Raw genomic sequence first — 27,000 nt, forward strand, 5'->3', positions numbered from 1 at the left:
AATGTATGTTCATAAACGATGTAGTTTTAATATTTTAAAACTCTATAATTTTTTTGAAAAAAATATTGTTATTTGTTTTCTTAAATCTTGCAACTTGTTTTGGCTTTTTTTAAAAAAAAATTATTGGCGAGATTCCTTTATTCAAATTTGAATTAAAATGATGGCATTCCATTGCTGTCATTTTATACTACATGTATATTGTTACAATTATTTTCGTTCTCAATGTGTTTTGTTCTTTTAATTTAAACTAGATGTTCATTTATAATATGTCTTTTTCATTACGACCTATGTTCTTTTAATATTGGAGATTTATATGTTCTATAATTTTAAATTACGTGTTCTTTTTTTATCATGAAATATTATTTTACAGAAAGTTCATCTTCTTTTATATGAATGGTATGTTCTTTCAGGTGGACAATGAGCACTGTGCATCCTAGTGCATAATCCATGCTTTGCCCTTGATGGATAGATGTGTTTCATTTTTACTTCTTTTTCGCTTATATGCTTATATGTACTTTCTAGAATTTACTATCTTAATCTAATTTAACTTATTTGAATTTATTTTTGCGAGTGTGTTGAACTTTATTTTTGTTGATGCGAACTTATTAGACCTTATCTAAACTAATTTGCAATATTTTTTTAATAATGATTAATGATAAGATGGACAGAACAAATACTATATATCCATCCTTTCCTAACATTTCATTTTGATCTCTGCTTACTATTTATGAAAAATTGACGATAGAGGTCTCAACTTTGGGTGATAATTTTTAAAAGGTCTGAACTATTGATTAACCTGTATAGGTCCCAACTTTCGGGGGTATTAACTTTTAGCGGGCCTTAGTAACTTGAAACTGGCTTAATAGGTCATAACTTGTAAAACTTAGGTCACACAAGAAGGGTTAATTGAGGGAGGGAAGTAGGAACCAGGTGAGATTTTTTAAAAAAATCGTCGATTTTAAGTCACCGAGCCCGCTAAAAGTTAAGACCCCCTAAAGTTGGGACTTACACAGGTTAATCAATAGTTCAAACCTTTTAAAAATTATCGCCCAAAGTTCAGACCTCTATTGTCAATTTTTCCTACTATTTATGATGGGATAAAATATCCGATTTTATCCCCACTTCAATGAATACGAAGTAAAAACCATCCTCACACTACAACCCACCCCACCACCAACCTAGGTAGTGACACCTGCCTCCACCATATGATAAATTTACTTGAGGCCTCTTTGCATATGAAAAAAAATAATTTATATGGGATCCTTTAATATATACTTCCTCCGTTTCTAAATAAGTGCAACATTTGCATAGTGTTTACTATTCACAGTTTAAACTTTAAATAGCTTTGGTGGTTTACATTTTAAGAAAAACATAGTCATGTGGGATCTTGTTAGATTCGTCTGAATGTGAATTTTTTTAATATCAACTTTTTATAATTTTTACTTATTGATAATTGAAGATATTAATGGTTAAAATTATGCATTGGTAAACGTGAAAACAAGAAATGTTGCACTTATTTAGAAACGGAGGAAGTATATAATATGATTTTATTTCATGAGGTAATAGGTGACTATGAGACAGAGGAGAAATGAAGCAAATGGGATGTTACGAGGTGAGTGGGCATAAGCATTTGACACATATATAAAAACGCTTATGTATTGAGAAAAGAGATAAGAAGAGTTACTTCCTTCGTCCCATAATCTAAATACTTTTCATTTTCGTTTGTTGTTGATTTTGAGTTATTATCACCCCGAATCAATAAGTTTCGTTCCGAATTTCACCCACCCAAAACTCAAATTAACCCGGTTAAAATACAAGTTAAGTATTCGAATCGACAGTACTCGTTTTCCCTACACACACAAACGATGGTTGGTAATGATGCTCATCCCAATTCCTATACTCTTGCAATAGTTCGGTCAGTTAAAAATAAGTACAAGATATGGGCCATCTTTGTTGCTTGAAGCCCATGAAGGGGGAAGGAGTCTGGTCCATTCCTTTCTCCATTATAATTTATATCTTTGGTTAAACAACTCCAATACTTTTTTTTTTTTTTTTTGACACGAAACAATTCCAATACTTAGGCCCAATACTGTTTAACTTATTTAATATCTTATAAGATTAGATCAGGTCAGATAAGATGTTCTGTTAACTTATCTTCTCTTATTTCAGAAAAAATTAAGATAAGATAAAATGAAATAAGATAAGATAAGATAGGATAAAACAAGACAAGACAAAATAAGTTGAATCTAACGGACCTTTAATTGTTACTTATTTTAGTTTTTTTTTATTATATTCCACTCTTAGAATATACTACTATGTCTTTATCTTTGTACAAAAGAACATACTTTTTATTTAATTTTGAAGGAAAGAGATCTCTAACGAGTTAATTATCACTCATGACTTCATGAGTCATGTGGAACTGTCGCGGGCTTTAAATGTTTTTTATGTTCTAACGAGTTAATAGACTCATGTTATATCTTGGGTAATGAAAATTTTTATTTATTAATATTATACCTTAATATAATAATACTAAATATTACTTAATATAGTGGTTAAAACTTTAGTATATAAACTTGAAGTTATAGTATCGAATCTTATACTATGCAATTTCTAATTTTTTTTTATTATATGTGAATTACGTAGGATAAAATGACCTTAGGAAAAGCCTCATGAAATACCGTTCCTTATTTAATAACGCCTTTTAATAGACTAGTATAAATATATTACACACTTTTGCGAAACACAAATGATAATACTAACTAGCATTTCTACTAATTGCAAAGTTTTAATATAAAAAGCTAACATCATCCCCTCCTTTTTCTTTTTTGACAGGCTAACCTCAGCCTCTTATTAATGGAGAAACTCAATAAAGGTTACAGTTTGGCAAGTAAAGTAGCCTCACTAAGAAAAAAAAGTTGGTCCATTATCTGATACAAAAAAACTGGCAAGGATTAAAGAAAGTAAGTCCATGCAACTTTGTCACAATTGTTTAGTAACCTTTTGTTTTCACATTTAACTTTCTTTTAAAAAATTTCATGCTTTAACCAATTTCAAATCAATGTACCACTATTAGTTGACTACAATTGATTATTGACTCATAAAGCTCAAGTTCATCCAGTCTTTTAGATCTTGGACAAATTTGCGGTTTTATAAAAATCAATGGAAGAAAACTACAAAAATTATTAAGAAGTTCATAAATAAATGAGATGAGATTATTGATATTGATAACTTATAATATGATACTCATTCGTCTGAGTAACGTAGAAAGAATTGAATTTAAAATTTAGTTACAACAAAGAAACTAGTTAGCATTTGTAATTAATAAAATGTATCGATGAGTCGATCTTCGATGATTTAACTTTGATTGAGTTTATTGACCATCTCATTAACAAATGTAAAATATATACTTTTATACAATAGAAAAGAAAAATATCTAGGTGTAGAAAATCATAAACATAACAATGGGGTAACTTAGTAAATCTTATAAAGACTCTAATTTTTTCATTTATAATACTACTTTTCGAATCAAGATACAACTTTTATTTATCACAAACAATTATAAATTAAATAATTAACACTTTAATTACAATGATAAACTACTTTCATTCCTTTATTCCCCGAAACTTTTTAAAAAGAATGACAAAAGAAAAGAAATGTAGAACAATAATCTCAAAAGAAAGTGCTAGGCAAGAAAATAATCTAAATAAATCCAAATCAAAAAAACTCATGTATACAATTTACAAAAGTATACCCATTTTAACCAAACTATAACTATGTCCTTTTTTTTTTTTCCCTTTTCTACAAATCCTAAAAAAAACCAATTTTATTTAGACCCTCATGAGTTAGTGGATAACAAGGGGATCTCAACCCATAAGAAAAACTTCCAGAGACTGGAAAGTGGAGATTTTTACCCACAAACACCCCAAATTTTGGGGTTAATGAGAATCAAACTCCCGATTATAAGGTTGGGAGGTGGGAGCTCCAACCATTACGCTCCCATAATTCTCTTATTTAGACTTGGTGGTACAATGAGAATCAACATTAATCCCATCCAACTGAAATTTAAGCTCACAATTCAAGTGCAACCAGAATTTAACAGACTTGAATGGCCCAACTCTCCACCTTGTTCTTGTACGCCCAATTAAATCAAAACTTATTCTATTCTCCCTATAAGAACGATCAACCATAGCACTATGATACAAATCCAATGGTATAGAATAAGACTTAACATCATAATTAAATGTTACAGAATCATTCTTGTTAACTTCAAAGGCATGATTTTGCAATTTAGCAATAATCAAACCATGAAACTTAAGGTAATAAACAAACTCTGAGAAGCTAACATGTGCTTTAGCATTATCATTTTGTGCCTTAAAAACAATGCTAATCTCAGTATTAAGAACACTACTTTGAGTAATATACTCAAACTTATCAACGTGTGCATATGTAACGCTTACAAAGGGTACTTTCGGTTGAATTGCGAGGTATCCGATGAACACAACCATACCAGTTATGATAACTATTACCGTGCAGAATGTGCAGACTATTGCTACGCACCATATTAACGGGTGTGTGCGGCGTTGCGACCCGATTATAGGCCTTGGCATTGACAAAGAGTGGCGGATCGAGGAGATGGTGCTAAGATTTTCGATACGTTCGGCATTAAGCCAAAGTTTAAATCAAGTAATATGTTTGATGTTTCATGGTTATGGATCTTGGAAGGAAAGGATGGTAAGATAGGGAGGGAGGTAGTAGTAGAGGAAGAAAGTTTGAGGATGCTGCTTTTACTTGGCTGAAGTAAAGTTTGTGTATTAAGGGAAGGTGGGATATGTGTAAAAGTACTTTAAGACTTTTATATGGTTGGATCTTAGGAATCTTAGTGTGGTATGTTAATGTTCATTTTGGGGTACATATGATATGGGGAATAATATTGGGTTAATTTGTGTTGTAGACTTTTTTTTTTTTTTAAAAAAAAAAGTTTTGTGGACTAAAGTCAAGAAAATACCATAGTTGCTTTAGAAAATATAATCGAAGTATGCTTTTATTTGGTTATTCTTTAATTTTCGTGTGAAAGATTTATTTTTGGATTTGTAAGTGTATATATATTTATGAAATATTTATATTTGTATATGTTAATTTGAATTCATTTTCCCGTCAAAAAAAAAAAATTTGAATTCATTTTATGAAATATGTATATTTATTCATTCTTATCTTGTATACTTGTGGTGTGGGCTAGCAGAATATTTATTCATCAAATATATATATTTGTCCAACTTCAATCTAACACTTACAAAGTGATAATTAATGAATACTTGGATTATGTTATAGTTTATATATGTAAGTTATTTTGATCCTTACTTATTGCTTATGTTATATTGTAGATGGAGAGCTCTCAATCCAAAAGGCAACCCGTCTATTCTTCAGATCAAACTGCACAAACATTATCAGATACAACTACCAATACGGATATAGAAGAAGTGCATGTGCAAGTCCTTACTCCACACAAGAACCTAAAATATGTTAGGAAAGCATTAATTCATATGATTATTGTTGATGAGCTTCCATTTAAACATGTGGAAAAAGATGGTTTTAAGCATTTTGTGCAAGTTGCTTGTCCTAGATTTCACATTCCATCTCGTACTACTATTGCTCGTGATGTTAGGGAAGCAAAGGGAATGTCGGGAGTTGATGTGGAGGAAAATATAAAAGGAGTTGGAGGAAATTGAGAAAGGTAATGCTATTTTATATTTTCTTACTTCCATTTTTTCATATCTCTTAGTTTTTAATATTGACTATTAATCAATTTTCTTTTCATGACTAAATCTAGATATGCAATATGATGATTTGGATGATGATGTCGTTTTTGTGGACTCCTTTGTGTGATCGAAATTGGAGGAAGAAGAAAATCTTGAAGATTTGTGATTGTCAAGTTACTTTAAAGATATTATGTAGTTTATGTTAGTATTGTCTTAACTTAAGAACTTGGACTTTTAAAGTTAATTTTTTTTTTTGAAGTGATGACTTTTAAAATTAGTTATTATGTATTAAGTTGGATAGTAGTTGAGGACTTAGGCTATGTTTAGTTCAACTGAAATTTTCTGATCTAAACTTATCTGATTTGATCTGAACTTATCTTTTCTGATCTGATCTGATCTAATCTGATTTACAAGATCTTATCTTTTATAAAATATATTATTACTTTGTAATTCATTATTATGCAATACAATATAAGATCTTATTTATAGTATTACTATTATTATCATTTTATTTCTATTACAACTTTTACGCAACTTTTATTCTTAATAATAATAATTATTATCATTATCATAAGAACAACAACAATAATTATAATCATAATAATAATCATAATTACTAAAAATAATTATATAACCAAAGTCATTAATTTATAAGAGCACTTATACAATGTTTCATACTTTCCCTTAAAAAAAAATGTTTCACACTTGAGAAGTCGGCAGACTCAACTAATTTTTTTTCATATACAATAAAATAAGATATACAAAGAGCTATGACTTGCGCAAGAAAGAAATAAATAGCGTGCAACTTCAAATAATAGCTAGAGAGATTTGGAATTCGGTAGGAAGAGGTATACCAAATCTAAATTTATAATTTGTATCTCGCACTTAGCTTGTTTTGAAATGTAATCGGAACTTAATAGTTTTGTTGTCATGAATTTGAGCTATCATATTTTATATATTTCTTATATTTGCGTCAATCTTATGTTCTTAACACGTGGCTTTTAATTTTTTATTATTTAATAATAATAAAATAACTTAAAATAATGATAACAATGACATTTATAATGATAGCAATAAGATTAATAATAATTACCAATATTAATAATTAATAAGTACAACAACAACAATAATAATCCTTTTGAACACATGTACTAGTAAATAATAATACTCCCTTTGTATTTTTTTTATCTTTCTCACTTAGAATCTTGACATTATTCACAATTAGAGAGAATCTTTTAGATTTTTCTCAATATATAAGAAAAAATATAGTCATGTGGGGTCTTGTTTGATTCGTCTCAATGAGTACTTTATTAATATTCAATTATTATAATTTTTACTAATATGTAATGAAAGATATCTAATATTAATAATGAGTTTTTAAATATGAGCATGATTTGATTTGAACTGATCTGAACTTATTTTTTTCTGATCTGGATTTATTTTTCTGATCTGATCTGATTAGATCTGAAATAAGCAAAAATAAGGTGAACTGAACATAGCCTTAATGTTACAAATTGGTGTATTGAACATTTGAGCTTGTTATTAAGTTTTGAACAAAGGTTGGCGGCTTGGCGCGCACAAAGAGCTCAAAGCATCAAATGATAGGTTTATTTTGTCAAAAATCAAAAATCATTATTTAAAAAGAAAAACAGGTCCATTCCGGTCCAAAATCGGATCGGACCGGACCGGTCCGGTCCGCGGTCCGGAAAATTTTGGAATTTCGGTCTCGGTGCACACCCCTAATGACAACCTTAGTTAATCATACGATTAACCTCAATTGTTCATAAAAGTAACTCAATTTCTTCATAAGAGTAACCTCATTCGTTCATAAGAATGAAATGATTAGTAACCTCATGGTCAAAAGTTTGATAATAATTCCCATGAAAAACAAGTGAGATACGACGTTTTGAAAATGAGTTGACGCGTGTGGCGGCCACATCTATATATATGGAGTGGCCGACGGTACGCTAGACGCTTTGAAATTGCATTAATTTTTATATAAACAGGATTTGGCCTCGTAAGCATCAAATTAGCAACTATACTACAGATCTACAGCACACACTAGTGAATAGTGATAATATAATAAGAGACTCTGAGCTGTTTGGCTCTTTCCAAAAAGACAACTAGTAGCAGCAACTTAATCTCCAACCAATCTTAAAACGTTGCTAATCAGTTCCATTATCAAATGAATCAATAACTTCATCAATAAACATGGTAGAAATAATCTCTTCTCCTTCTTCTTCATACAATACTTTGCTAAAACCATGTAACTCAACACAACATCCAAAAAAATCCATACAAAGTGCACTCATTATTCCTTCATCTCTAACTCCAATAATGAACAATCTCACAAGTGCCCAAATCAGATTACAACCAAGATTCAACAGCAATAATAACAGATGGAAAAAGACATCATCATCTGAGGTGGTGTTAGCAGGCGCAGCAGGTGATGAAGATTACGGCGGAAAACGGCGGAGGTGTGCGAAAGTGGTGAAGTCCATGGCGGAGAATGAGAGAGAATATGCGGTGGAGGATAAGGAGAATGAGAGATACAGATATACGGTGGTTTGTTTGGTGGCGTTTGTTATGTGTCTTTGCAGTGCAGATAGGACTGTTATGTCGGTAGCTATTGTTCCGTTGGCTCATACGCATGCTTGGTCTACCTCTTTTGTCGGCATTGTCCAGGTTCGTATCATCACTTATGCTTACTCCGTAACAAAGTAGATGTTACCAACCTCGGCTAGGCTACTAAGTACTAACCTATATTGTTGGGATGAGAATTTGAATTATGAGAATTCAGGATGATACTTCAATGAACGTACTACACTTTGACTTTAATTTTATGCTTCTAAATGCAGTACCTAGACTATTAATAACTTTATTGTATATTAATAAATATTATAAGAAGTTAATATTATAAAAGTATAATTGGGAGGAATCCAACAACATATCATATAGTAATAATTGATTTTTTCTAAAACTGAAAAATGCATTGTCAAATGTAATAGGTGAATAGTATAATTTTCAAAATGTAACATCTATTTTGTTATAAAGGAAGTATACTAAACTATTCTATAGAGCCTGTTAGTTTACTCACTCAGTTTCTTTTTTATCTACGCACTTTGTATTTCTAGTATGTCTCTTTTTAATCTAGATACTATTGTTTTTTTATTCTTAATAATATGTCTCATTTACTTTAGAGTGCGTCTTGGATGTAACATGTTACACCATTAACTTATTGCTTAACATGTATAATGACATAGACTCCAATAAAAATGACATGAACTATATAAATAATGACATGAATCTCGTGTTATTTTGTATTTAATTCATTTGAGTTTTTTTTTTCACAAAATAAGCGTGGTTTGTGGGCAGTTAAATTATGGTGTAAAACTTACACCCACAAATTTGTGTTCACTTTATCCTCTTTTTCCACTTACGCCATCCACTTTTTAATATTTTAACCCACCTTTTAAGTTTCTCTCTCTTCTTGGTTCTCCACCAAACTGGAGTGAGTAAATAACAAAAAAAAAGGAGTATTATTTAAGTATTTTCTAGCTTTAGCTATATATGATTGATTACTTTTGGATGCATTCTCTTCATCTTAAAAAAGTCTTTAGGCTCAAAATCTTTAATAAGAGCTAATTACGTTCGATTAGGCGTAAATATGGGGTGAAATTAGAATGGATCATGTTCAATCATGTCTAAGAAGTTCATAACACACCCACACCCTTAATTTATATATAAATCTATATCCTCCTTAATGTTTCACACAATCCCTATGATACAAACCTCAATTTGTGTTAATCTATATTCTCAAATAGTCCCAACTAACTATGTCTTTTCGATTTGATCAATCTCAAATCTCAACTAATGATTAGTTTGGTATAATCTAACCCTTACGAGTGTATTTCCGATCCAGAGCAATCTCATATATATACTCCCTCTGTTGAAACACATTGAAAGTCCACTTGTGAGTGTCCCACCTTAGAGAAAGAGGAGAGAATAAACCACTTTATAAGATTAGGAGTTACTCCTCATATCACCAATTGGTTTTAGGATGGAACCTCTTAGCTTGTAGTGGGCTAAACTCTCCTCCTCCTTATTGGGGAACCTAGGCCCATTTTCGAATAATTTAAAAATTAACATGGTATCAGAGCCCAGGTTGCGGGTCTCGTCTAAACTAGGTATTTGATCGCTACTAGATAAGGATTTACCTCGACAGGATGTCCAACCCCTAAGAGGATTATTGCTCTGACCTTTCCAGTTAGCTTTGAATTTCTAAGGACACTCACAAGTGAGGGGGTGTGTTGAAACCCATTGAAAGTCTACTTGTGAGTGTCCCACCTTGGAGAGAGAGGAGAGAATAAACCACTTTATAAGATTAGGAGTTACTCCTCATATCACCAATTGATTTTAAGATGGAACCTCCTAGTTTGTAGTGGGCTAAACTCTCCTCCTCCTTATTGGGTCACCTAGGCCCATTTTTGAATAATTTGAAAATTAACACCCTCCGTAACAAATTACTAGCAACATTTGGTATTATTTATGAGAGGTAAAATATTTAATTGTTGCTAGTAATTCATTGCGGATGGAGAATATGATTTGCAAGGTTGTAAAAGTAGCACATACTTGGGACGGTTTCAAAATTTTGGTGGTCATCAATTGATGACTTAATGTTATAATTGGGTTCACAAAAATAAGAAACGGCATAGTTTTATCAAAAGACTGTTGGGCCATGAGTCCCTTCCTATGTGGAAAAACTCATTATGTTTGGGTTATTTAGCCAAAGTTATCAAACTTTTAGAAGTTTGACTTTTGGGGCAAAACTCACGTGGATGTGAGGGAGCCAAAATGGACTTTGGCTTGCTTCATAAATATGGGGTAGTATTCAACTTGGACTGGCAGAAGAGTGTGTTGAATACGCAAGAGGAAAAACACAGAGAAAGAAAGTGAGAAAATAGAAGAAAAGGAGAGCAGCCCCTTCTCGGTTTTCTGGGCACAGTTTTACAAAACACCTCCGATCGAAGGTCGTTCGTGGTCCGATTTGGCTGAAATTTTGACAGCATATCCGGGACATCTTGGGCTACATTCTGGACGGTGTGTTGTCTTTTGGTGCTCTAGTTCGTGAGATATCGCTGCTGTAATAAGCTCTGTTTTTCTGGTGATATTTCTCAATCTTCCTCTTTTGTAAGTTGCTAATTATGATGTCTATTGTTGGGTAATTTGTGTACCCATTTGAGGACTTGGAATTGGGTTTGTGTAACCTTCCTTTTATCATAATAAGAGCAATTGGGTGGACTCCTAATCGTCCCGTGGTTTTTACTCTTCTCATTGAAGGGGTTTTCCACGTAAAAATTTGTGTGTCTTTGTTTCATTGTTAATATTGTTGAATTGCTTATCTTGTTGTGGTTGTTGGTTGATATTATTGGAGAATTCTGATTTTGGGAGATAGATCATGATTATGGTGATTTTGGTGTGACCTTGAACATACTAGAAGTAGGAACTTGCTAGTTGTATTTGTTCTTGTCACTTGAGTAATTCCGCAAGGAGGTGTATTTACCTCAACATTCTGGTATCAGAGCTACGGTACATTGTTTGTTGATTTCTCCATGGATTCTAGTAATATCAACAGTAGTAGAATGGTCAGTTTGAATGGTACTAACTATCACCTTTGGAAACGAAAGATGAAAGATTTGTTGTATGTCAAAAGTTGGCATTTACCTGTGTTTAGTACCGAGAAACCTGAAGGTAAAACTGATGAGCAATGGCAATTTGAGCATGAACAATTGTGGGTTTATTCGTCAATGGGTTGATGATAATGTTCTTAACCACATTAATGATGAGGTTCATGCAAGGTCTCTTTGGCAAAAACTTGATTCCCTTTATGCTAGCAAGTCGGGCAATAATAAATTGTACTTGATTAAGCAATTGATGGGATTGAAGTATAAAGAAAGTAAGGCTTTATCTGATCATTTGAATGATTTTCATGGCATTATCCAACAATTGTCTGCTATGGATATAAAGTTTGATGATGAGATTCATGGTCTTTTATTGCTTGGTACTCTTCCTGATTCATGGGATACTTTTAGAATGACACTTTGTAACTCGGCACCAAATGGCAAAGTCACCTTGGATTTTGCTAAGGTTGGTATCTTGAATGAGGAGATGCGAAAGAAATCTCATGGTGTGTCATCTTCGCCCGAAGAAGCATATGTTGCTGAGAACAGAGGTAGAGGTAAGAGCAGGGCTCCTAGTGGCAGAGATAAAAGTAGGAGCAAGTCTCGTGGGAGATATAAGAATTTGAAGTGCCATTATTGTGATAAAACGGGTCATATACAGAAGTACTGCTACAAGATGAAAAGAGATAACAAGGGTGGCAATGGCAAACAAGATAAGAAGCAAGATCAGAAAGACCAAGATAATGATGATCGAGCTGCAGCTGCAACTGTTGAAGATCTTATCATTGTGCATGATGAGAGTTTGGTGAACCTAGCTAACTATGAGACAAGTTGGGTGATTGATAGTGGAGCCTCACTTCATGTGACATCAAGGAAGGAATTCTTTACATCTTATACACCAGGTGACTATGGGGTATTGAAGATGGGTAATGATGGTTTGGCTCAAGTTGTAGGTGTTGGAGATGTTTGCTTGGTGACTGACATTGGAGCAAAGTTAGTGCTCAAGAATGTTCGACATGTCCCAGACATTCGATTGAACTTGATCTCCACTGGCAAGCTCGATGATGAAGGCTTTTGTAGTACCTTTTATAGTGGTCAGTGGAAACTCACTAAAGGTAGTTTAGTGCTAGCTCGCGGGAAGAAGCACACAAGCCTATATTTGTTGCATGCCACAATTTCCACAGATCGTGTAAATGTAGCAGATGATGATCCAGCAAGGCTATGGCATAGAAGACTTGGACATATGAGTGAAAAAGGGCTAAGTTGTCTGATCAAGAAGAATGCACTACCTGATTTGAAGAGTGCAAAACTTGACAAGTGTTCACATTGTTTCGCTGGAAAACAAAACAGAGTCTCATTTAAGAGACATCCTCCATCGAGGAAATCAGGTTTGCTTGACCTTGTTCATTCTGATGTTTGTGGTCCTTTGAAAGTTAAAACTTTTAGTGGTGCACTTTACTTTGTAACCTTCATTGATGATTGTTCAAGAAAGCTGTGGGTGTATGCTTTGAAAACAAAGATCAAGTACTTGATGTGTTCAAGCAATTTCAAGCTTTGGTTGAAAGGCAAACCGGTAAGAAGCTAAAGTGTCTCCGTTCTGATAATGGTGGTGAGTACATTGGACCTTTGGATGACTACTGCAAGTCATTGGGTATTAGACATCAGAGAACTCCGAAGAAAACTCCACAGTTGAATGGCGTGGCCGAGAGAATGAACAGAACTTTGTTAGAGAGAATGAGGTGCATGCTTTCGAGGCAAAGTTACCAAGACACTTTTGGGGTGAAGCTTTATTCACTGCTGTTCATGTGATTAATATGTCTCCTTGTGTTTCTTTGAATGGTGATGTTCCAGATAAGGTCTGGTTCGGCAAGGAGGTTTCTTACAATCACTTACGTGTCTTTGGGTGTAAGGCATATGTGCATGTTCCGAATGATGAAAGATCAAAGTTGGATTCTAAGACTCGCCAATGCATTTTTGTGGGTTATGGTCAAGACCAGTTTGGCTACAGGTTTTATGATCCTGTAGAGAAGAAATTAATTCGTAGTAGGGATGTAGTGTTTGTTGAAGATCAGACTATTGAAGACATTCAGAAGGCACAAGAGACTACATCTTATAATGGTTATGATCTGGTTGATTTGGATCTACCCCCTTTGACTTTTGCACCTGCACCGGCTGAAGAAGTGCAAGGTAATGGCAATGATGGAAATATTCCTGAGGTTGATGATCCTGTTGATGATGATGCTATTGAGATAGATCATCATGGCTCTCCTGAAGTTCAACCAGTTCCTGTAAGACGGTCTATCAGAGACCGGAATCCTTCTATGAGGTACCCTTCTTCTGATTATGTTCTCCTAACTGACGGGGGAGAACCTGAGTCTTTTGAGGAAGCTATGGATAGTGATGACAAGCAGTGTTGGATTGATGCAATGGAAGATGAAATGAAATCATTGCATGATAATCACACTTTTGATCTTGTGAAGCTACCAAAGGGAAAGAAAGCTTTGAGGAATCGGTGGGTATACAAGCAAAAACAAGATGAGAATGTGAAGAAACCACGATACAAAGCTAGACTTGTTGTTAAGGGTTGCAATCAGGAGGAAAGGAGTAGACTTTGAAGAAATTTTTGCACCGGTTGTCAAGATGTCATCAATTAGAGTTGTTTTGGGTCTTGCTGCTAGCCTTGATTTGGAGATTGAGCAGCTAGATGTGAAGACTGCCTTCCTTCACGGTGACCTTAAAGAAGACATCTACATGGAACAACCAGAGGGCTTCAAAGTCAAGGGAAAAGAAGATTATGTGTGCAAATTGAAGAAGAGCTTGTATGGCCTAAAACAAGCTCCGAGACAATGGTATCGCAAGTTTGACTCCTTTATGGGGGAGCAAGGCTACAAGAAGACTTCTTGCGATCATTGTGTTTTCTTGAAAAGGTTTTCTGACAATGACTTTATCATTTTGCTTCTTTATGTCGATGACATGCTGATTGTAGGGCAAAATGTGGCTAGAATTGTAAGCTTGAAGCAACAGTTGAGTAAGACTTTCTCTATGAAAGAACTCGGGCCTGCAAAACACATTTTAGGCATGCGGATCATCCGTGATCGAAAGGCTCGAAGGCTATGGTTGTCTCAAGAAGCATATATTGGAAAGGTGCTTCAAAGGTTCAATATGGAGAAAGCAAAACCAGTGAGTACTCCTCTTGCTTTGCATTTTAAATTGAGTGCCCAACAAAGTCCTTCTACTACTCAAGAGAAGGAAAGTATGCAGCATATACCTTATGCTTCAGCAGTGGGCAGTTTGATGTATGCAATGGTTTGTACGAGGCCTGATATAGCACATGCAGTTGGTTTGGTAAGTAGATTTCTCTCTAGTCCGGGAAAAGAGCACTGGAATGCAGTTAAATGGATTATGAGATACCTACGAGGCACTGCAGATATGAAGCTTTGTTTTGGAAGTGACAAGGCTATTCTTGTCGGCTATTCAGATTCTGACATGGCGGGTGATATTGACTCGAGGAAGTCTACCTCGGGTTATATGATCACTTTTGCAGGGGGAGCAGTATCTTGGCAATCTAGGTTGCAGAAATGTGTGGCATTGTCCACTACGGAGTCGGAGTTTATTGCAGCGACAGAGGCATGTAAGGAATTGCTTTGGATGAAGAGATTTGTCTGTCAACTTGGATTTACACAAAAGAGGTATGTGTTGTATTGTGACAGTCAAAGTGCAATTCATCTTGCTAAGAATTCCACTTTTCATGCTAAGTCGAAACATATTGATGTGAGGTATCATTGGATACGTGATGTTCTTGATGCTAAGTTCCTTGAGCTTGAGAAGATCCATACCGATGACAATGGTTCTGACATGATGACTAAAGCATTGCCAAGAGGCAAGTTTGAGACTTGTCGTTTGATTGCCGGAATGGCAACCACCTCCACATAGTCGGGAGGGGGAGATTTGTTGGGCCATGAGTCCCTTCCTATGTGGAAAAACTCATTATGTTTGGGTTATTTAGCCAAAGTTATCAAACTTTTAGAAGTTTGACTTTTGGGGCAAAACTCACGTGGATGTGAGGGAGCCAAAATGGACTTTGGCTTGCTTCATAAATATGGGGTAGTATTCAACTTGGACTGGCAGAAGAGTGTGTTGAATACGCAAGAGAAAAACACAGAGAGAAGAGAAGTGAGAAAATAGAAGAAAAGGAGAGCAGCCCCTTCTCGGTTTTCTGGGCACAGTTTTACAAAACACCTCCGATCGAAGGTCGTTCGTGGTCCGATTTGGCTGAAATTTTGACAGCATATCCGGGACATCTTGGGCTACATTCTGGACGGTGTGATTGTCTTTTGGTGCTCTAGTTCGTGAGATATCGCTGCTGTAATAAGCTCTGTTTTTCTGGTGATATTTCTCAATCTTCCTCTTTTGTAAGTTGCTAATTATGATGTCTATTATTGGAGTATACACTCCTCCAGCTCAGATATCCAGCTCAGCACATACATAACTGATTCTGTTATGATTCTGTTAGTTTGTTATACAAACAGATTGTGTAAACTCTTTCTTACAACATTCTGTATATATACCTCCCTTCTCTCATTCTTGTAATTATTCAATCAATACTGAAATAATACTGAAATATCCTGAACTCTTTCTCTCTTTCTCTCTCTACATTTTAATCATTTGTGATCTGAAGTTCAGAAATTATCATGGTATCAGAGCAGAGATAAAATCTGCGATCATATTTCTGCAACGCTGAGAATTCCAGAAATCTTTCTTCTGCAATTATTTTGCATCTTCTTCGTGAAATCTCAAATTCAGGTGTATTCAATTCTTCTCTGAGGTCTTAATTGATCATAATTGCATTTTTCATTTTCTGTTTGCAATTTTGGAAATTCTTTGATTTCAATTGATAAATCTCTGCAAACTTGAAAGAAATTCAATTCATATTCTGTTGATTGATAATCTTGCTGAAATTCTTGATTATTCAGTTTACCTCAACATATTCCTGTCATAATTCTTCTCATTCTTTCAAAATGCCTGAAAATGTGTCTAAATCTGATAATCAAACAAATACTTTACCACTGAATCAAGATCCCACAAGTATGTATTATATACATCCTTCGGACGCAAACTGTACTCAGATAGTCTCTGTCAAATTCAATGGCAGTGCTTATAGTGATTGGAAACGTTCTATGATAGTTTCATTATCTGCTAAAAATAAACTCAGAATTGTTGATGGCAGCCTAGAGATTCCTGAAATTGGTACAGTTGAATATGTTGCTTGGGAACGATGTAATAACCTAGTCATTTCTTGGTTATTAGCTAATCTAGATCATTCTGTCAAAAAGAGTGTCTTATTTCTTGAGACAGCTAGAGAAATATGGCAAGATCTAGAAGAAAGATATGGTTTCTCTTCCATGGCTCAACTTTATTCTCTAGAACAGAAATTAGCCGAGACAAATCAAGGAACCTCTAGTATAGCTGAATTCTATACTCAACTCAAGACCATTTGGGATGAGATGCATGATGCTAATCCATTGCCTTATTGTACATGTAACAAGTGTACATGCAATTTGACACAGAAAATTCTTACTAGAGATCAAGAACAGAAACTTATTCACTTCATGATGAAGTTAAATGATAGTTTCTCAACTATCAGAGGGAACATTTTGATGACTAAACCTCTTCCTAAGGTAGCTCAAGCCTATAGGATCTTTGCTCAAGAAGAGCGTCACAAAGAAGTTGTTCAACTATCTACAAACACTGAATCTCTTGCTTTTGCTGCTGATGGAAATCACAGATACAAACCTTACAATAATTCTCCAAGGAACAATAACATTGGTAACAATTCTGTTGGATACAACAAGAATCAGAATATCAGTGGCCAGAAAAGGCCAGGTTCCTACTACTACTGTACACACTGTAAAGTGCCAGGGCACAGCTGAGAGAGATGTTTTAAGGTGAATGGTTTTCCTCCAGGCTTCAAAGGATTCAAGGATAAGAGAGTTGCTGCTCTAGCTCCTTCATCAGATGGTCTTATTCCTACAGATTCCATTTCACCACATTCTATTTCAGTGGATCAGTTCAATCAACTTATGTCCTTGCTTCAGCAACAATCTTCATCTGCCTCCAAAGAGAACTCTGAAACACCAAACCATGCTTTACTAGCAGGTACTCATTGTCTCTTTACAACCTTTAATACTGAATGGTTACTAGATAGTGGCGCCACGGATCATATTTGTTCTAACTTGAGTCTTTTTCACACATATTACCCTGTCACAAATCCTCATCACACCATAACAATCCCTGATGGCAGACAAATCTTGGTCAAACACATTGGTTCTGTGTATCTGAACAAGAATATTCTCCTACAAAATGTCCTTCACATTCCAGATTTTCATTTTAACCTGATTTCTGTTCATAAATTATGCAAAGATTTACATTGTACAATCACTTTCACTCATGATCAGTGTTTTCTTCAGGACCTCCACTCTCAGACAGGTCATTCAATGCCTCTTGGTAAACTGACAGCTGGTCTTTACAATGTTGAAGCTCCTTCAGTACAATCCTCTTCTATTCCTTCATGCTATTCTGTTATAGATACTGCTAAACTGTGGCATCTACGCCTGGGACATTTACCTTTTTCTCAAATAAAACATATACTTCCTGATTGTAATGTACAAGCATGCTTACATGATGTAGTGTGTCAAGTCTGTCCTGCTGCTAAACAGACTAGAAAACCTTTTCCTATGAGTAGTATTCACACCACTAAACCATTTGAAATGATACACATTGATGTTTGGGGTCCTTACAGAACACAAACTCATTCAGGATGTAATCAATTTTTAACTATAGTTGATGACTTTACTCGTTTCACTTGGGTTCATTTTCTCAAATACAAATCTGATTGTGTATCTGTTCTAAATACATTCTTCAATTATGTTCAAACTCAATTCAATAGCATAGTTACTTGTGTAAGATCTGACAATGCTAAAGAATTGGGTGAAGGAGACATGAAACAATTGTATTCTCAGAGAGGTATTGTTCACCAAACAAGTTGTTCCGACACTCCTCAGCAAAATGGTATTGTAGAACGCAAGCACAGGCATCTTTTAGAGACTGCTCGAGCTATTTTCTTCCATTCTAAAGTTCCTGATAAGTTCTGGGGAGATAGTGTGATATGTGCAGCCTATTTGATCAACCGGATGCCACTTCAAAGTCTTCAGAATGTTACTCCTTATGCTAAGTTATTTCAGAAAGCTCCTTCTTTCAGTCATCTTAAGGTGTTTGGGTGTCTTTGTTACCTCTCAACTTCCAAAGTCAAGCGATCTAAATTCCAACCCAGAGCACATCCTGGTGTATTCTTGGGCTATTCAGTTACTCAAAAAGGGTATAAGGTTTTAGATTTGACAAACAACACAGTAGTCATTTCCAGGGATGTCACCTTCTATGAAAGACACTTTCCCTTTCATTTGTCTCCCACATCCAAACCTGAACCCATTTTTGTTCCTCAATCTACATATGATTTCTTTGATGATGGTTATCCATCTCTTCATACTTCTCCAGCATCAGCACATACTCCTGATTCTCACAATAATACTTCTTCTCCTCTCTCATCCTCTTCACCTATTGTCTCTGATTCTTCACCTACTGTCTCTGATTCTTCACCTACTGTCTCTGATTCTTCACATCTTGTCTCTGCTTCTCCTCCTCTCATTGATCTCAGTGTTGTCTTACCTCCACTTGCTCCACCCAGATCTTCTAGCAGACCTCACAAACCTCCTTCTTACTTATCTGACTATCACTGTCATCTGAGCACAGACTCTACTGCTATATCTCCACATTGGTGTAACCTGGTTGCTTACTCTTCCTTCCCCTCTCATCATAAAGCTTTTCTTTCAGTCCCCTCTTTTGACATTAAAGAACCACTCTCTTACAAAGAAGCTTCTTCTAAACCTGAGTGGGTCTCTGCTATGGACAAGGAAATCAAGGCTCTTACTGATAACCACACATGGGATTTAGTTCCTCTTCCTGATGGCAAGAAAGCTATTGGCAACAAGTGGGTTTATAAAGTTAAACTCAATGCAGATGGTAGTCTTGAAAGATGTAAAGCAAGACTAGTAGCTAAAGGTTACAACCAAAAATATGGTGTTGACTATGAAGAGACTTTCTCTCCTGTGGTCAAAATGACTACAATTAGGTGTCTCCTTGCTCTAGCTGCTCACAACCATTGGTCTATCTACCAACTTGATGTCAACAATGCATTTCTCCACGGAGATTTGCTTGAAGAAGTCTACATGAAAGTGCCAGATGGGTTCCCTAATGCACAGAATCATGTTTGCAAACTTAATAAGTCTCTTTATGGACTTAAACAAGCTTCTCGGCAATGGTTTGCCAAGCTTGTGGAAGCATTGACTGCTCAAGGCTTCATCCAATCCAAGAATGACTACAGTCTCTTCATCAAGAAACAAGATCATCTTATTGCCATAGCAGCTGTTTATGTAGATGACATATTGCTCACTGGCACTGACTCTATTTCTATCACAGCCTTGAAACATCATCTTCACAATGCTTTCAGCATCAAAGATCTAGGTATCCTACACTACTTTCTGGGTATTGAGGTGGGTTATGTACCTGAAGGCATCATCCTCAGCCAGAAGAAGTTCACCAGGGACCTCTTAGCTTCTTGTGCTCTTGACTTATCCAAGAAAGCTATTACTCCTCTTCCTACTACTCTGAAGCTTCAAGCCACTGATGGTACTCTCCTTTCTAATCCTGAGCATTATAGGTCCCTTGTTGGTAAGCTAAATTTTCTCACCAACACTCGCCCTGATTTAGCTTTCACTGTCCAGACATTGAGCCAATACATGCAAACTCCTAGATCTTCTCACATGGATGCTCTGATTCACACACTGAGATATGTTAATTGTACACAAGGGCAAGGTATTCTCCTGAATGGCAGCAACAATCTTACCCTTCAAGCATACTCAGACTCTGATTGGGCAGCTTGCCTTGATTCCAGAAAATCAATCACTGGCTATCTTCTCTTGTTTGGTTCCTCTCCTATCTCATGGAAATCTAAAAAGCAAAGTACACTTAGCAAATCATCCTCTGAAGCTGAGTATCGAGCCATGGCCTCAGCTGCTGCTGAAGTTACTTGGGTGGTTCGTCTCTTGGAAGAATTAGATGTCTCTAAGCTGCAGCCTGTCACTCTTCACTGTGACAACCAAAGTGCTCTTCATATTGCACGCAACCCCGTATTCCATGAAAGGACCAAACACATAGACATTGATTGTCACTTCACACGTGACAAAGTCATGGAAGGTCTTCTGCAACTTTCCTATTTACCCACTACCTCTCAACTCGCAGATGTCTTCACTAAATCCCTCTCTTCTCCTCAGTTCAGGCTGCTATTATCCAAGTTGGGATTAGTTGATCATTCTTCTTCACCTCCTCCCAACTTGAGGGGGGGTATTGGAGTATACACTCCTCCAGCTCAGATATCCAGCTCAGCACATACATAACTGATTCTGTTATGATTCTGTTAGTTTGTTATACAAACAGATTGTGTAAACTCTTTCTTACAACATTCTGTATATATACCTCCCTTCTCTCATTCTTGTAATTATTCAATCAATACTGAAATAATACTGAAATATCCTGAACTCTTTCTCTCTTTCTCTCTCTACATTTTAATCATTTGTGATCTGAAGTTCAGAAATTATCATCTATTGTTGGGTAATTTGTGTACCCATTTGAGGACTTGGAATTGGGTTTGTGTAACCTTCCTTTTATCATAATAAGAGCAATTGGGTGGACTCCTAATCGTCCCGTGGTTTTTACTCTTCTCATTGAAGGGGTTTTCCACGTAAAAATTTGTGTGTCTTTGTTTCATTGTTAATATTGTTGAATTGCTTATCTTGTTGTGGTTGTTGGTTGATATTATTGGAGAATTCTGATTTTGGGAGATAGATCATGATTATGGTGATTTTGGTGTGACCTTGAACATACTAGAAGTAGGAACTTGCTAGTTGTAGTTGTTCTTGTCACTTGAGTAATTCCGCAAGGAGGTGTATTTACCTCAACAAAGACGCATATAATTAAATTCATGTCAATTTTCTTACTCAAAAGGTTTAATGAACAATGAGTATATATACATTGTGAAATTGGAGGGGAAAAAATGATTTCTCTCAACTATTTGAACTATCTAGATTTTTCTAGGTGAAGAAAATAATTATACAACTCAAGTTCCTTAGATTATTACTTATATGTTGGCCTTACAGGCTAATTAATGAAGCCTTTGGGTATTAAGTTACACTTCTACCAGTTTTATAGCTTCTATAAGCTAAGCCATACTTCTTGACAATCATGTTCTAATGTTAGCCTTAAAGGACATTTTATGCTAATATGCTATATATCCAGTAGTTCATATGTTTGTTTTTGCTGTAGTCATCATTTTTATGGGGATACATAGTATCCTCCGTAATTGGTGGAGCAATGGCTGACAAATTGGGAGGAACAAGAGTAATGGCATGGGGTGTTGCATTGTGGTCCTTGGCTACCCTCCTTACCCCATGGGCTGCCAACCACTCGGCCGCCACCCTCTTGGTTGTTCGAGCTGTCTTTGGCCTAGCAGAAGGCGTAGCTTTTCCGGCCATGAACATCCTCCTATCAAGGTAATTAATATACCTACTTTACGATCCCATGATCTTTATAGAGCATATTATTGATTATGTGTGCTTAAGATTGTGCACATGGATTAACGTGGCATGACAATGCACTGACTCAAGTATTGTTAAGTAGTATTCAACTTGCATATATATAGGCTGTAGTGGTAAGTAACTAGTAATTGAAGTCTCATCTCAAATGCAATCTCATTTTTTTTACTCTTTTAGAGATTTTTAACTTGAGTCATAATAGACTTGGATGTCTCTAGAGTTAGGTAAAATCTTGGTATAACTGTTAGACCATTCAGACGAGTTGATAAGGTGAGATTTCAGATAGATGATTTTGCATTCGGGTTATATATTCGAGTCAGATTATTAATTATACATCTTTAATAAAAGGAAAAAAGAATTGAATTTAAACAAAAGTTATAGAAGATGGGTTACATACTTGCATATTTTTTAACTTAAAAAAGTTTGTTGGAATCCTCAATACATTGAGTAATACTGTAGCTAGGGGGTTGGGGAAGACCCTAGGTACATTACAAGCCATATCCGAAGTTGTACATACTTGCATTGATGCCCTTTACTTTGATTAGGTGGTTTCCGATCCATGAACGTGCACGAGCGGTAGGGATCTCCATGGCAGGATTTCAGCTTGGAAATGTATTAGGCCTATGCCTAACTCCCATTTTAATGTCACTAGTCGGAATATCAGGACCATTTGTGCTGTGGTCAGCTCTTGGGCTACTTTGGACGATGGTATGGATTTATGGAGTTGCAAATGATCCAAAACAAAGCCCTTTTGTCAGCAAGTTAGAACTCCAACTTATCCAAGCTGGGAAAACTGCTGATTCTTCTCATAGCAACAGAAAAAATCTATCCCAACTATTAAGCCACCTCTTACCAAAACGGCCTTTTTGGGCAATCGTTTTTGCGAATTTCACCAACAATTGGGTAGGATTTCATTGAATGTTTAAACGAAAAACTGGAAACTGACAATGATACTGAATAGGCCCTAAGATTTATTTTTTTTTGCATTCTTGACGAATAATTGATACCATATTTGTTGTCGATTTGTCAGGGATATTTTGTTCTTCTGTCGTGGATGCCTATCTATTTCAAAACTGTAAGCACTGTTGCAAACTTGCAATATATTGAATATTGTAAACTATAAAGGGATCTAATTCAAGTTTAGTTGATGGGTTTTAAGGCTGTAAATGCAGGTACTAAATGTAAATTTAAGGGAAGCGGCATGGTTTAGTGCTATTCCATGGGGAGTGATGGCTGTATCGAGCTTTGTTGCTGGTTCAACATCAGATTACTTAACCAAAGCTGGCTATTCTTTGATATTAGTTCGTAAGATCATGCAGGTACTAGCTTGCCTCCTTTTTTCTTTTTCTTGGTTCTGTTCCTGCTAACTTCACCAGATTTTTGTTAAGCTGAAAGTTATTTTTTATTGGTTATACTGATTTTTACTCATTGAAATTGATTTTATTTGCTGAACTGATTTTCACTTTTCTAAAGTGAATTATATGTTGAAAGTATTTTTGATAAGTGAAACTATATATTGCTGATTAAAACCGATTTATACTGAATATTACTATTTTTAAAATTGGAGTGAAGAGGAAAGATTTGATACAGAATACAAGAGTTCTCTCATGGTACACCCGGGTCTATCATGAGCATGATACACCCAGGGGTATTTTTGTAATAAATTAGAACTTCAGGTGCTCATTTGACACCAAATTTGCTCATATGGGAATTTTGCTCATTTACTCTTTTGCTCATGTTGTAATAAAAGTGGTAGAAATTTTTGTTCATTTGCTCATTTGTTCATTTTGCTCATTTGCTCATTCTCTCATTTTGCTCATTTGGAGAAAATAGTATTAGGTGTACCATGAGCATGGTACACCCAGGTGTACTATAAATATTCTCCGTAATACAGACATTCGTCATTTCGTCCCCTTATATTATATGCTAAAAATCATGTGTATTGTTTAACCTTGATCTTGGTATTTTACTTCTTGATTATTAGGCATAATTTCTGTTTCTTGGCTAATCATCTTCTGATGTTTGCAGTCCATAGGATTTGTTGGACCTGGATTGTCATTACTTTGCTTAAACTATGCTACGTCTCCAGGAATTGCATCTATAATTCTTACAATTGCTCTGAGCTTGAGTTCCTTCACTCAAGCTGGATATTTCCTCAATATACAAGTAATAATTCCTTCTCTTCCTTTTACACCAAAATTTTCTTATAGAGTGAGTCCATATAAGCTAACTATATCGCGGATAGTAGGTATATTAACATCTCTGTCTTAGTGCATCACTATTTTGATTCATTCATCTTCGGTACTCACTTGATGTAATACCGAAGATTGAAGAGTTGAGTTCGATATTGGTTTGCATATGAATACCCTTTGTGTGACTCCCTTCTTGGTAAAACAATTGCCAAAATGATGATCTTGTATAGACAGTCTAACAGTAGTTCACTGTGATACCAACATGAACACACTACCTATTTCTAAATCTAAGGGTGATTTACTAACCTTATTAGGGGTAACTATCTTGCTACAAATTAATATGAGACGGTTTCATTTAAGAGTAGCTTTTTCTCAAGATGGTGATATCAACTATCGACCTATATGTAAGTTAGTTAATAAGATGTAACATTGTCGTCAATTTGGTCTTATAATGTGTCTCTCGTAAATGTTAATCGAGACTCTACAAATTTGTTTAACAGGATATTGCTCCACATTCCGCGGGACTTGTTCATGGTACATTCTTGATCTCTTGTCATACATGTATAACATATTTTGACAAGTTAATATATTGAGATCTATGTTGCTCGAACTCTTCATTTCACCTCAAGTACCCGTGTCAGATCCTCGACACTGGGACATGGGTGGGACACTTGGACACTTCATTTTGGGCCAAAAAATGGAAAAAGTTCCAAAAAATAGCCGAGTCAAACACTTGGACACGTGACGTACCCGTGTCGGATATAGGTGCCCGAGTCCGAGCAACATAGATTGAGATACAGTTAGTTATTCAAGAGGATGATATATGATATTGATGAGTAGAAAATGGTTGTTTTAACAGGTATAACAAATGCAGTTGGGACATTAGCTGCAATTATTAGCACAATTGGTGCAGGGTACTTTGTGGAATGGCTTGGATCTTTCAAAGCATTTTTAACCTTGACATCTATGCTTTATTTTGCTGCTGCAATATTTTATAACCTATATGCCACTGCAGAACGAGTAGTTTGATATCTCATCTTCTTGTTGCAGAAATGTTGAATTTGCAACAATTGGTTGTTTCTCTTTTCTGCTAGGGTGAAATAATCATTCAATCTAATTGTTCACTGGAAATGTACACTGTACAGGAGTACTGAAAGAATAAAACAAATAAAAGTGAATATTATTTTCCTATCTTTTCACATTTCAATTCTTTTGTACAACTTGTTGTATACATACTTATCCAACGGGTCGGGCAGGCGGGCTCCAGGTTCTATAAATACAAGTCAGGTTTATTTTTGAGTCTGGTTATATAGGTTATGGGTCGTGTTAGGGTCAAGATATGGGTCAATGATACTTTTTTATCTATTTTTTGTTTTTTTATATAAAATGAGTATTTTTTTTTTCTTACAAAAACTATTATTTCATTTTTAGTATGATATACTATCGCACTACTATATAAGTAACTTATATATGATTTAAATCAATAAAATTGGTAAAAATATAGAACAATAATGATAACAAATTAGAACGTTGAAATTGATGTGAAAGTAAACATTTATTTCAGGTAAATATATAATTATGTTTGATTAGCTATTATTTATAATATTATATTTTAGTTTTTAGTTTTTAAAATTTTATTTGAATTTTGGTCCATCATGTCAAGTTCAACCGTGACCATAACTCGAAATTTCCATGTTCACTAGGGTCGAGCCATTTTGGATTTTGGGTAAAAAGCCTTTGTTCAAAATCGGAGAAATTCAGATCATGATGTTCTTGAGTCTCGTGATTTTTATGTAGTCTAGTTGTATACATAATACACCCAAAAGTTTACTTAGAATTAGGCATATCAAGACAACCAAGCTAAGTTTGGACAAGTGAAAAGGAAGCACTTTTCAATTTTTAAGGTCGAGGTTTTATTTCCTACTAGGAGTACCTATTAGAGTTATGGTAAATATATTATATTAGAGTCCTAGACTAATAAGGAAACGAGTATATACAGTTTTTTTATGATATTAGGTAAGTATATTATTAGTATTATATTTAGTTTAGGATATGTTTTTCTAGCTCTACCTAAGTTAGATTTTATATGATGTACTATAAATATCCCCTCCCTTCAATATATTTTGAGAGTACCTTAGAAGAGGAGATCTTCTATTCTTCTTACCCTTCCACCCCCAACTCCCAAAGTATCTAATCCAATTCAAGTTGGGCCGACTAGTAAGTGGTATGTTAGAGCCACTCATCTTACCTAAAAAAAAATAATGATAAATTAAGACATAGTTTATGTTACCAAGCATTGCTTGGGTTATTGATAAATGTTAAAATTTATAACATTGAGGTATATTATAGATGACAACAAGCTAGCTGAACTTGGATCCTAAGGAATTAGCTTCGGATCCATATCCACTGGATCCATTGGATCCACGTATTGGAATCTTGATCCTCGTGAGATCTTCGGCCGATCGAGGAGTTACTCGTTAACTACAAAATTTTGTACCATTAATGGTTGGAGTATGTTTTGAATCCATCAGGTAAATAATATCATTTCATCAGCTTAATACTCCATTTTTTATTAGGTTGAGCCTAGTCTACTGACAAGGGACCACTGGGAGTTTGATACTAGGAACGGTTTAAGGACTTTTTTTGGATTTATTTTCAAGTCAGTTCA

General features: G+C 35.1%; 2 protein-coding genes across 4 annotated transcripts; one reads left to right on the top strand and one right to left on the bottom strand.

The window, feature by feature from the left end:
- Window positions 1-3,619: 3,619 nt before the first annotated feature.
- Window positions 3,620-4,875, bottom strand: LOC104892715 (NDR1/HIN1-like protein 12). Its single transcript, XM_010678702.3, has one exon. The coding sequence runs from the start codon at window positions 4,605-4,607 to the stop codon at window positions 4,008-4,010; it is 600 nt and encodes a 199-aa protein (XP_010677004.2). The 5' UTR covers window positions 4,608-4,875; the 3' UTR covers window positions 3,620-4,007.
- A 2,935-nt stretch (window positions 4,876-7,810) lies between these two features.
- Window positions 7,811-25,525, top strand: LOC104892452 (probable anion transporter 3, chloroplastic). Of its 3 annotated transcripts, none has more exons than XM_010678393.4 (8): window positions 7,811-8,441; window positions 21,872-22,098; window positions 22,686-23,043; window positions 23,171-23,215; window positions 23,313-23,459; window positions 24,169-24,306; window positions 24,833-24,866; window positions 25,192-25,525. In XM_010678393.4, the coding sequence occupies exons 1-8, from the start codon at window positions 7,968-7,970 to the stop codon at window positions 25,359-25,361; spliced, it is 1,593 nt and encodes a 530-aa protein (XP_010676695.2). In that variant the 5' UTR covers window positions 7,811-7,967; the 3' UTR covers window positions 25,362-25,525. The 3 variants fall into 3 exon arrangements, with proteins under 3 accessions (XP_010676695.2, XP_048501030.1, XP_048501032.1); XM_048645073.2 differs by lacking the exon at window positions 7,811-8,441 and adding an exon at window positions 15,423-15,849; XM_048645075.2 differs by lacking the exon at window positions 7,811-8,441 and adding an exon at window positions 15,423-15,823.
- Window positions 25,526-27,000: the final 1,475 nt, after the last annotated feature.

This window comes from Beta vulgaris, chromosome 5 (assembly GCF_026745355.1).
Source record: "Beta vulgaris subsp. vulgaris cultivar EL10 chromosome 5, EL10.2, whole genome shotgun sequence".
Classification (NCBI taxonomy): domain Eukaryota; kingdom Viridiplantae; phylum Streptophyta; class Magnoliopsida; order Caryophyllales; family Amaranthaceae; genus Beta; species Beta vulgaris.